Raw genomic sequence first — 13,043 nt, 5'->3', positions numbered from 1 at the left:
ACTTACAGCTCAAAGGTAGCGTGGCAGTTCCTGCATGGAAAAAGCTCTCATCAAACTCTCCTTTCTTATATCCTAATGGAAGAAAAGCAAGAGAATTCTAAGTAGACATCAAATGGCAGGAAGTGGCATGTGATTAGACAATATATCTCATATAAACACAAAAGAAAGAATTCCAAAGAATGCCCTTGCGGTAAACTTACTTTTCACCACCAAAGAAGCATAGGCTGACAGCTCTCCTTTTACATTCATAGCAGAAGCACGATACTGAGCAGTGTCTTCAAAATCACATCTGAAAAGAATTCAACATTAGGCATCATGTTAAGGGTCACCCAAAGAGTAATGACTTTATATTCACATGTTTAGAATAAATAGCTTCCTCCAACATTGCCAAGCAAAATTTTGCTCTGTATGTTCTCTATCCTGTAGGACTGCTCGGGTAACTGAATTAAACATGTTAGAATAAAAGAACATGACTACCAACAGCTTCATCACTTACGGTGTAATTCTGAGTGAGAAGGATGAACGGGCTTACAAAAAATGTTAAAAACTGATGTGGTCTAGACAAAGGAAAACAAGAACCTTGAATTTGCCTCAGTTATGTCCAGCAACTGTCTGGTTGCACATTCTGCATAGAAATATTTGTACTAAAGCTACATGTGTTTTTCTGACTTGTCTTATTTACTCATGAGCACTCATCAGCAAACAAGCTATCCACTTTTGTATGATATGCTAGATTTTCATTCCCCACCTCTCTTCTACCAACATTTCAATAGCATTTATATCTCTGATACATGCAAACACCTCACATTCCATCTTTGCTTACCCAAAGCCACTAAATGAGAGCACCACTTGCTCTGCTGAATTCAACTTTTGCACACCCAAAGTATTGACAAACTTTATTTAGTAGACACCAGATGTCAGCCAAAATCTTTCAGAACTGCAAGAGGGTAGTAAGGATAAAGTAATAGGAAGTTGTTAGGAAGGGGGTAAAAGGGGAAAGTGCTGGAATGTTATTGAAGGGTTCGACAGAAAGAGAAATGAGAAAAGCAGCTGTTAAAAGGGTTTGTCTTTCAATATTTTTAGCCTTACCTCAGGTTCTTAATACTTCCTCTTGGGAACAAATTTCTCCACTAAAGTAGTTTCTTGTGGGCCTGTTTTTCTTCATGGAATAATTTGGTTATATTTATGGGGCAGGGTAGTATTTTGTCAATGAATAAAAAAGGCAGTATGATGTATTGCATCATGAAAAATATTTTCATGGGGTCTTAGGTCTTATACAAGAATCCCCCACCTTAACCCGTAACAATAGGGATTAAATCCCAGAAGCATTTTTTGGGAGTTGGTTAGTGTTTTGTCAGACTGTGTAAGCGATTACAGATGATTGCCTATTATTCACTGCAGCAGACAGTTTCACATTTCACTTGAGATGGTGTGTAGGGAATGACTTTTTATGAACCAATAACAGACAAGAGATTTTTTTCCTCACTGTATGGCCATTGAAAAAAGAGCAACAGCTTGGATGCCAGGTCATCCATGTTGGAGTGGAAAGCATGACCATTTGCACTCTAGAGGAGAGAGCTGTTAACCATCTCCAGTCTCCCCAGCCTGCATGATAAATGACACAGAATCCTGGAAGAATCCCCAACATTCAGTGATGGTTGGGTATGAATATGGGGGGCTGCACAGGGAAATAAGGCAGGAAAGGCCTGCTATAAAGAACGAAGATGGCTCATAGTACCTTAGATCCAAACCAATGCTTGGAGAGATGCTCAAATAAAAATGATACTACACTGGTGACTTGGATTCCTTTTTATAAATCACAGATACATGGACAATGAAATCTCACAGCAAACACATTTCTTCATGTAACTTTTCTGGAACACAGAATCGTCATAGTTAAAAAGGTGGCAGGGATTAAAAAAATTCAATGTAAGTCCATGACTGGAGAACCTCATTGAGATAATAAATGTATCAGAAGAAGTCCTAAAGCTTCAAGAAAAGAACTGGAGTTATCCTAGGCATATTAATTAACCCTTGTCTGGCAGAAGGACAGTGCTGGTCTGAAAGACCTGTTTCAGTCTTCCCGCCAGTGTCTGTTAAGAGCTCAAAAGATTTATGCTCTTCTTGGTGTGGAAATTGTACTTTTCAGAATAGGATGAACATGAATCATGAAAACAGGGCAATGAGAAAAACCATTGTAACTGCTTGTTTAATAATCGACTTGCCAATAACTATGCTATAGAATTTTCTTGGGCAAGCTGGGACTTTTTAAAATTATGAGTCCAGAATCTATTCTAGATTACATTATATGAATGCTTCATTGACATATAATGCAATCGATTTGAGTACAAAGACAAAAAGAGCATTTGTATGTCAGACACAGAAACAGTAAACTGGCAAAACGGATAATTTGTAAAGAAGTGATTTAAGGTGTAAACCAAATGTGCTCTCCAAATGTGTTTGTAACTACAACTCCCATCATTTCCAGCCAGCACTATCAATGGGATCATGGTAGCTACAAATCACTGTTGGGTTACAGCAAGAGGCATAATGCTAGCCTTCTGTAGGGGTGAACAGTACCAGCCCAAAGTGCTCCTTTGGTGGTAACTGCCACAGACTGAGTTTTAACACAGTATGAATGGAACTGGCTTATTTTCCAGGCACTGCAGGAGAACATAACTTCACTACTTTCATTTTCTCAGGCTGTGACCAAATAGGGGAATTTGCAGCAAGCTAGGTTGCATTTAAAAGGCTCTTATCTTTGGTGCAATCTATTTTATCTCAAGCTTGAGTGATTCTTCCATTCACACAGGGGGTGTTTCCTCTCTCTTGAGAAGGATCTGGACAGCACTTCAAATTGCTCCAATTTCTCCCCCTTTCAATTACTGATGCCCTTCTCCACCATTTGCCATGGCTGTCATTCCACAGGCCATGGCAACTTCTATTTTGTTAATTTAATAAGTGGCATAGTGCTATAGCAATTCAACCTAGGATAGCCCCTTACATCTGATACAGTACTGAGTCACTTAGTTGTTGTGGTTGTTTAGTCGTTAAGTCATGTCCAACTCTTCGTGACCCCATGGACCAGAGCACGCCAGGCCCTCCTATCTTCCACAGCCTCCCAGAGTTGTGTCAAATTCACGTTGGTTGCTTCGATGACACTGTCCAACCAGCTCATCCTCTGTCGTCCCCTTCTCCTCTTGCCTTCACACTTTCCCAAGATCAGGGTCTTTCCCAGGGAGCCTTCTCTTCTCATGAGATGGCCAAAGTATTGGCGCCTCAGCTTCAGGATCTGTCCTTCCAGTGAGCACTCAGGGTTGATTTCCTTCAGAATGGATAAGTTTGATCTCCTTTCAGTTGAGGGGACTCTTGGGTCTCCTCCAGCACCACAATTCAAAAGCATAAATTCTTCAGCAGTCAGCCTTCTTTATGATCCAGCTCTCACTTCTATACATTGCTACTGAAAAAACCATAGCTTCGACTATACGGACTTTTGTTGGCAAGGTGATGTCTCTACTTTTTAAGATGCTGTCTAGATTTGTCATCGCTTTTCTCCCAAGAAGCAGGTGTCTTTTAATTTTGTGGCTGCTATCACCCAGGAAAGTAAAATCTGTCACTGCCTCCATATCTTCCTCTTCCACATATAGATTTCTCAGGAGATAGATAAGGTGATCAGGCACTCCCATTTCTTTAAGAACTTGCCATAGTTTGCTGTGGTCCACACAGTCAAAGGCTTTTGCATAGTCAATGAAGCAGAAGTTTTTCTGGAACTCTCTGGCTTTCTACATAATCCAGCGCATGTTAGCAATTTGGTCTCTAGTTCCTCTGCCCCTTCAAAATCCAGCTTCTGGGAGTTCTTGGTCCACATACTGTTGAAGCCTACCTTGTAGGATTTTGAGCATAACCTTGCTAGCATGTGAAATGAGTGCAACTGTACGGTAGCTGGAGCATTCTTTGGCACTGCCCTTCTTTGAGATTGGGATGTAGACTGATCTTTTCCAATCCTCTGGCCACTGCTGAGTTTTCCAAACTTGCTGGCATATTGAGTGTAACACCTTAACAGTGTCATTTTTAAAGATTTTAAATAGTTCAACTGGAATGCCATCACCTCTATTGGCCTTGTTGTTAGCCATCACTTAATAGAATGTTTTAAAATTTTCTGATTAGAGGAAAATTGAGTAGAGGGTTTTTCTGCCATCCTTTCTACTGTCACAACTCACTACATATGACACAGGGTTGTCACTGAAGAGAACATCACTCACAGCTCTATTTGGGAGTGAATTAAGCAACCATACAGATTGCAGAATGGGATAACCAAGAGTGCTCTCAATCGCACCAAAGAAACTACAGCCCTGGCACTCTGCCAGAAAGGAGTAAAACAGCTTGGAAAAAGAGTGGGATGAAAAACTTTTACTTAAAACCCATGTGGTCACTGGAAAATAGGACAAATCAAACAGTACCAAAGTGACCCAAATATATGCTCCTCTGATCACCCCCTTGGTTCTGTTAAGAAAATGGTAATGACTCAGAAATCAACTACTTTACCACATATTTTATTTAAAACATAAAGAGTTCTTCAAAGATCCAAAACCAGATCATATGTTTATATCTACCACCACAAAAGGAAAATAAAAAGAAGTGTTAGCTAACATGAATTCATTCTCACTCTTCAAATTTTGACTTGGTGAAAAAGACAACAGTTAAGTGACAAGTCTAATAGATAACTCTCATCATCAAAATAAATTCAATAAAAAGCAAATCTGAAGACAAATCCAACATATTTTCCCCATGTATGGATGACACCTTCCTGTCATTTTGGCAGTTCTAATCAAGTTACATCAAAACAATTATAAAACCCTCACTTGAAGGTGAAGAGAACCTGCAAGCTTATCTACATATGTCTTAAGAGATCTTCAATCAATGTGTGAAAAGGTGCATATGTGCAAAAATTCAGTTATTATTCATTTGTTTGCTCATTTAATTTCTTCCCTACCTTTCTCACTGCATATGATGAGGGAACCTTTCTTCAAAACAGGAAAGTTATCTACTACTCTTTGGAAAATGCAGTTATTCCAAAGAATAAGGAATACCTGTGTTTTCTCAGGAGCAGATCACTTTCTAGAATGATGTGGGGATGCAGCTGTAAGATTAACACAGGGTCCTATTAAGTAGGACATATGAGATCAGTGGGCAAAAAAAATGGATTTCCCAAACATTTATGCTATTATGAAGCACATAAACACATTTAGAATGTTGGTTTATTTAATGTTACTTTCTCATCCTGTCTCTACTATGTCAATTAAGTGGCACAACCACTGTAAAAAAATTGCCAGTTAAGGCTAACCAACTCTTCCATCTCATGCAAACAGGTCTCCACTATATACACCAGATTGATATTTTCATTCATGGTGGATGTTCTTCCATATCATGATTAGCAAATCAATGGCAAGACTTTCAAAAAAATTGAAACACAAATTATTAGGGTACCACAGCAAGTAAGGTCAGGCAAAGCATGTCCCATCATACCTTTGTTTGTCTCTATCCTACTTATGGCTGTATCTGATCCCACAACAGAAATACTCCCTTCTTCTCTTGAGGATCATCCCACCAGCCTTTCTCACATTCCAAAACCTCATAGCATTTCAGTCACCTCATTGTCCATCCCCACCCTGCTCCCACCAAAGTCCCTTCTAGACTGAGATTAACAAGAAAATTGTAGAAAATGTTTCCCCAGTAGAAACACCTACAAGCTGATCTACTTGGCAGCTGCCTGAAATCTGTCAAGGCTCTTCACTCAGCTTCTGGTCTCCTGCTCACTCCTTTTAGTAGGATTTTGATCCCAGGGTAATATTGTTCCAAAGCCTTTCCTGCATCCATTATTGCTTGTGTTTCAAACCAAGATGCCAAACTGTAACAAAACTCTACTATATAAACCTTATTTCTGAGGCAAGCGCCAAACCACTTTATCAGCCATACGTACTTGCAGATTGTAGTCCAGGATGGGCAATTGCAGCCCCCGCCAGGCCCACCCAGTGTGACTCTTTAACACCACTTCTAGTGTGACTCTATAACACCACCACCCCTATCACTGAAAAATATTCTGGCCTGTTTATCTTCCTGCAACTTTTGAACCTGCTGGTTCAAAGTAGCCTTAAAACAAAACAAACAAAAAGTGGATAGGTACAGACCATGGAAGTCCACAAAAAAAGTTGAAATGGCCCCCATGCATTCTGCAGTAGCTGTAGCCCTATGCAAGTCTTCAGTTTCATGGGAGAAAGACCATGGTGACATGTTGGCTGTTCTTGCTTTTTCAATACTTACACATGTAATGGTAATTGTCTATAGTAGTGAGTCAACTGTATTGATGTAGAGTTTGTTATTGTTATGTGCCTTCAAGTCAGAATTGACTTAAAGTGGCCCTAACAGGGCTTTCAAGGTAGGTGAGATATTTACCAGTCTTTACCAGTTCCACACCTGCAGTGAGTTTCCATTGCTGAGCAAGGATTCAAATACAGTACAGGCCTCCTGAGTCCTAGTTCACCACTCTATCCACTGACCCCATTGATGTAGAGATGTAGACAATTTAGAAAGCTGGCTGTTTGAGAGTTAATGTTTCTGGGTCTGCTAAAAACCAGGCAGTAGCTATGGTGGTTAGAGCACTGGTTTGGGAATTGAGTGATCCAGACTTAAATCTCCATTGAGCTATAAAAATCACTCACTATCTTGGTTGCTGAGAGGCTAAAGTAAGGTCACTGCTTTGAGGAGGAAAGATGGCATATCATGTAGCTAAGAATTAATAAAAATGAGATGAGTAGAAGAGGAGGAAGTAACTTGAAGCTTTTTCTAGGCTCAGTCACTATGTATATTGTATATTTTGCCTCTCCTCTTTACCTAGACAATCACCACATTCTAACCTCAAGCGGGTTTTCAGATAGCATTCTTCTCCCTTCTGTCGTTGTGTACCTTTGTCACCAATGTACAGTAAATATTATGAACTGTATAATTAGCTACCTGCAGCAATGTTAAGGTCACAGAGACAGAGATTTTCTCTCCCTTTTTATGTCACTACCTCTTTTCTAGATGTTTTTATTTAGGGAGAAGAGGAAAACAGGAAGTGAGAAAAAAGATAGTAAGAGCTCAGAAAAGCTGTAAAGATCTTGCATATAGTTATGAATAATAATTTAAAACAGATGTTTACATAGCTTATTTGTAGCATTAGCTTAACAGTGATAGAAAACTGGATCAGCAACTTTGAGACAGGACTCCAACAGAAACACATAAAAATGGAAAGCAAGGAACTCAAAAGTATGAATAGAACATTTTTAAGCTGTAAAAGTATTTGTATAGTTTCATTTCATTTACCACACACACAAAAAACTACACAATCTAAAGACAAATACTGAACATAAATTATAAGCTGTATTTAGATACTGTTTGTATTTTCCAACAAGTATTGAAAAAGTAGAACCATAAATTGGAAAGCTATACAGTGAAGCGAATTCAAATTAACTTGCATTCTCTTGCTGTGAAGTCACACCAGGGCATTCGGTTCTCTTTGATATAAAAGTACAGCAAGACTAGCAGCGGGGAGCAAGCTAGTGTGGGTTACTTGGTAACGGTTGGGAAATGGCTCCTGCCAATATCCTGAAGTGGCTTAATAAGCAAGCCACTTCAAGATATTGGCAAATTAATGACTTCTCCTGCTTGGAAAGGGGCAGGGGAAGCAGAATGTTTTTTAATTAAACTGTCCCATCTGCCTCATATTAAGAAAAATGCTTCACTAATTTTTCATTATACTGCCACCCCAATACCAAAAACTAGTTCAGGATAACATGAAATGTATTATTTAAATCTGACTTATGTTTCATCACAGGATAGTCATGTCATATCTTTTAATGGGCTCTGATCAGGATGATGTTGGCAATTTAGACAAATTATGATTGTCCCCATAGGTCAAGATAACACTGAATCCAGATCTTCCTCCCACATTTTCCAGGGTTACATCCCACAAACATAAACACGTTTTGTTCTTCTAGTAACAGCATCCCAGAAAATGTAGCTTGAACAGGATCGCCAGGTTTCCTTGTGACGCCTGCAGTCATGGGAAATCAGAAGGTGTGAAGACCCCAGCATCAACAAGATCTGCTACTTGTTAACCATGCTTTTTTGTAGCTGCCTGAAACAGCAGTGAAGGAAACACAGTATTCTCCCTAACATACGTGGATCAGATATTTTAGTTCCCTCAAAGTCACATTGGTATCACAAAATCTACACAAATCTAGACCCACAATCGAGATGTTCTTAAAAGAGACATCATGGAACCCCCTGAGATGACTAAAGTTGGTTTTTGAAAGGCTGCAATTTTTAGAATGCCCTAAGCAGGATGGCCATTGGCTGGGAAAATTAACTCTTCTGTGTCATCCCTGGACATTCCATGACATTATTTCTAGCACTGGCATAAACTATTTCTTTAGATTTCAGCCATATACATCTTTTTCCTACATAAAGCAACAACAAAAATGTTTGGGACATCTAACTTTCCAAATAAATCTAGCAGTTGTTGCCATGTGGGGAACTTTATTTTGCCATTTGGGGAGGTCTAGATGCCAAGTGATTAAAAAAAGTCTATCCTTTTCCAAAGTCTAAAATTCACTCATCCAATTATATTTTAAATACAAGAAACCACATTCCCAGATATTATACAGGCAACAATACCAGATGATAAAATGAATCTTGGTTATAGCAGAAAGAGGTGGAGCCTGTCAAATCTAGTCCAAAGTGGAAATCACTAGTAGGGACAACAACATGGCTATGAACTGCATGAGATATTTCAGTCTACTATCAGATGAAAATCAGTATGGTTTCAATTTCAGCAGATTCATGAAGCTCAACATTGATAGTTCTACAACATCACCATCAAAAGACACACCCATACATACATGAAAATTAATATAGAATTCGAAACCAGCATGGAAAATATCTGTTCAGCTAACTGCTGTTCCCTTACTTGTTAATTTCCAGAGAGTGCATCCCATATCGACTTTCAATTGCATATTTGCCAGGATAAGCATGGACATTGATAGGAACATTGTTTTTATACCTGTTAAACAAAAAAAGAATGTTTGTATAATAAAATAAAGAAGTTAGACACATGGAGATGAAATATATCCATAAACCTTAATGCAAAAAAAGAGTGTAACTCCAGTCAGATTCTCAGGGTGTCAACCACCAGCTGTTCAGCAGAGAAGCTAGGCTTGGAGACTAAATGCAGCCACCTGCTTCACATTCTGAACAGCTGACTGACATTATTTAAAGTATCTCACTAGGAATATTTGTGCGCAGTTGAATCAGGCAGGAGGAGTGCTCCTAGAGCAGCCATTTACACAGAGGATCCCACATCTAGCTAGATGGTGTCAAATCAGAGATGAGAAACAAGGGGTTTCATTTAGTTTTAGTTAGAGCAGATCTATTGCAAAGAATGGCAGGGTTTCAGGCAGCATTATTTCCTTCCTGGAGATGTTAGGAATTTAACCTAGGAAATGTGTGCTGGATTCCCAAATATCAATTCTCTTTAGATTTCAGCAGTTTTCTGGTTTTCAGCCACGAGTCCCACGGATTTCAATGGGTTTTCTCTGACCAAGTCTGGATCTAATTTATAATCACAGCAAAACTTTAATAGCTGTATTATTTTCATGTCAGTCACACCTAACTACATCCGATGGTTTTCAAAATTGTTACTTTGAATGTATTATAAATTATAATTATTCATTATTCAACTTACTAACAATAAACTAAGACTTCATCTGGATAAAATGGAAGCTAAGGGATTAGATGATGTATGATTCAATGTAAAACCTGCTTGAAAAGCAATTGCACACACCCATATGCTCGGACTTGCAATTTGTGAATACCTCTAGATCCAACACCCCTAGACATGGGGATGAATAAAAAAAACACGATATTCTTCAGAAAGCACTGATTCATGTAACATTTGTATTACATATGTCGGAAGCCCAGACAAAGACAAAGTGACAAATAGCAGCTTAACTTGCTCTCTCCACCTATGGGCCCACTGAACAGCTGTTGTGAAGGCCCGCTCTCTCTCTCACCCCACAAGTCTGCTGAGTGCTCCCTTCCCACCACCCCGTTGCCTCCCTGCCTTGTCCTGCTGTTGCTGCCACTGCACTGCAACCTCCACTGGAATGGAAGCTAGGCTGCCATTCTGGCCAGCTAGCCTGCCCTCTTTGAGCCTCCCAGACACCCATCAGCAGATTGGCACATGCAGAGGCAGAGACAGCAGGCTGGCCTGCCAGAATGGTGGTTTCCATTCCAGCAGCCTAGCTTCTGTTCTGCTGCTGCTGGTGGAGGTATCAGGACAAGGTAGAGAGGCAAAGGGGGGCAGTGGGAAGGGGGGCAGATGCTGGCAGGGGGCTCTGCTTTCTTTCTTTTTTTAAGACAGCTGCAGGCTATCCAAAAAAAACTTCAGCAAACCAATTTGTGGTTCATTGGAAAACTCAGGGATGAGTTGTGGGCTGTGGGTCATCAACCTTGACAACCCATGAACCATGATGAACCGCCATTTTGTCAGTTCATCCCCATCTCCAAACACTGCTACTGGATGCCCAGATGGCTGCTATGGTTAGCCAGCTTCATCTTATCTTGCATAAGGAGGACATGGCCCCTGTCCCTCAGAAATTGGTAATGCCCAGGATACTGGAAAGGGTGAAGGACTTTCAAAGGGCAATGGGGATCTATGAGGGTATCACTCAGCCCCATTAATGCCTATGGGCTCTTCTGATGTAATTATGCTGGTTTTAATTTAACATTTTAATACAAACTGTATTGGATGGAAAGATGGGATATAAATACATGTGCAGGATTACAGATCATCAATAAAATGCTTGCTTTCTTACTTTATGGTCCAATTCCATGTGTAGATTATTGCAAGTAGGGTAAGAAAGAAAATCTGATCAGGGCAACCAATGGCATTTTGAGAGATGGAGATAGAGGGAGACTGAAATACTGATTCAAACTATTCATTCTTTCTGATAGAGAAAAAAGTAAATCTGCAGATCTTTAGTTGTTTTTCACATTGTCAATCTCTAATTGGATATGGCTATTAACACGCACACACACAAGAACAGGACCAAAAAACAGAAGACAAAAATATTCTCAGTACAATCCATGTGGCCAAACAATATAGTGACAGTTATTGTGGGTTTTTGTGAAAAACCCACAACAACCATCAGATCCCAGCCATGAAAGTCTTCGAGAATACAATATAGTGACACTTAATTGTCTTACTTCCAATTGTATTATATTTAGCTCTTCTAAAAGACAATCACAATGATAGTTGTTTCATATATCAATCTTCACACTGAAGGCTGTCTTTTATCACCTCCTGCTGTGGAGAAAGACCAGCATATGCAGTTGCATGTGATAAATAGAAATGGTATTGAACTTTAAAATACTGTAAAGTCAAGAGCTGACTTCTTAGGAAACAGTATATTATTTAGCATTAATTCTGCACTAACGCTTGAAAAGTATGTATAAAACAGACAGTTGGGTCAAGAGAAAAAGCACATCATTTTGTTAATGGCAAATCAGGATCTCAAAGCTGAAAATTCTAGTGCAGCAGCAATGGAACTTTATCACTTTTTAACCTATTCTGTATCATGTGCTGGTTAAAGCAACTTGAAAGGAAGATGTGATTAACACATCAAAATGTGTTCATTAGACATACTACAGTAATGTGTTTGAATGGAATTAATTTAAGTGTAAAAGTGTAGCAATCTTGATTAGAAGGCTCCATCATCCATCCAAGATGGCATCAAGAGGTAAAATCAAAATCACAGTCTGAACTGATTGATATTGAAATCACTTAATTTGCATACTAAAGATTTTAGGAAATGCTTCCCTGCCTCCATCTCTCAAAATGCCAATACCATTGGTTGCCCTAAACAGATTTTCTTTCGTACCCTTACACATGGAATTGGACCATGTGTAATTTAGGACATCTTACTAAAGGAAGAAATTTAGATGATACTAGTAGTCTCCCCCAACATGGTTTATCCTCACAAAAGCTCTGTGTTGTAGACAACAGACCAATAGAAGAGAAAATTGTTGTTGTGGGTTTTTTGGGCTGTTTGGCCATGTTCTGGAGGGTTTTTTTCCTAACGTTTCGTCAGTTCCTGTGGCTGGCATCTTCAGAGGACAGGAGCTAGAATTCTATCTGTGTTCTGGTGTAGTTGTGGGATTGTTGAATATTTGTAGCTGTGGGATAAGGCTTTTTTGTTGTTGCTGCTGTGTGTGTGTGTGTGTGTGTTTTGTTCTTTTTAGGAGATTGGGGGTACTAGCAATCATTATGTTGGACTACGCAGGGAAGCCATTGAAATCCACAAACACCAGCACAGCTTCAACAAAAAAGTAGAAAGTCTGAAAATGAACAAAGCCTGGCTCCATACACAAGGACCGGTGATCACTGCACACAAAAAACTAGCCAACGACATCACTCAATCACAGTGACAGATCATCTCCCACTTATCACAACAAAACACACATAAGAAAAAACACCTTGATCACAGAAAACCCCCAATCTCATGAAAAGAACAAAAACAAAACAACACAAAAAACAACCCAACAGCTCCCACTGTTATTATGTGCTAACAAGTTGTACATATACTAAAATACCTCAAATAACCTGGGGTTTCCATTTCATTTTCTCTAGAGAACCTAATAAAACAGTTTGATTAAATGAAATATTTCACAATATAATAATAAGATTTATTCTCAAGAGTCCATGGAAGCGTTTTCATTCTCAGTACCTATAAATTTTCCATGATCACACAAGTGCTGTTTGGTTCAATCACATGAGTGACATTTGCTTAACAAGTGATGTTCGGCAACTGTCAGATCAGGTTAATTGCACTTCATGTCCCAGAGCAAAACACCTGTTTGGAGCCCGTCCCTCATTCTTTCCACTGCAGCTAAATGTATAAATTGCAGTTCTGTGCATGTTCAGTCAAAAGCGGCTCTCAGTGAGT

The 13,043-nt window shown here is 39.3% G+C and overlaps 1 protein-coding gene across 4 annotated transcripts in view; it reads right to left on the bottom strand.

Moving 5' to 3' along the window:
• Window positions 1-13,043, bottom strand: part of MYOM1 (myomesin 1) — a 120,532-nt gene that overhangs the window by 66,090 nt on the left and 41,399 nt on the right. For 3 of the 4 annotated variants that reach the window (XM_078391543.1, XM_072998822.2, XM_072998823.2), the window contains 3 exons: window positions 9,008-9,100; window positions 201-289; window positions 7-72 (listed from right to left, as the gene is read on the bottom strand). In XM_078391543.1, coding sequence (XP_078247669.1) covers window positions 7-72; window positions 201-289; window positions 9,008-9,100 — 248 coding nt within the window. Of the gene's footprint in view, window positions 1-6; window positions 73-200; window positions 290-7,514; window positions 7,590-9,007; window positions 9,101-13,043 lie in introns of those variants that run through there. The other variant, XM_072998824.2, reaches the window with a different exon arrangement.

The sequence above is a fragment of the Pogona vitticeps genome, chromosome 4, assembly GCF_051106095.1.
Source record: "Pogona vitticeps strain Pit_001003342236 chromosome 4, PviZW2.1, whole genome shotgun sequence".
Taxonomy (NCBI): Eukaryota; Metazoa; Chordata; class Lepidosauria; order Squamata; family Agamidae; genus Pogona; species Pogona vitticeps.
Note: the sequence above shows the minus strand (reverse complement) of the source record. Positions and strands in the feature narration are given on the sequence as shown.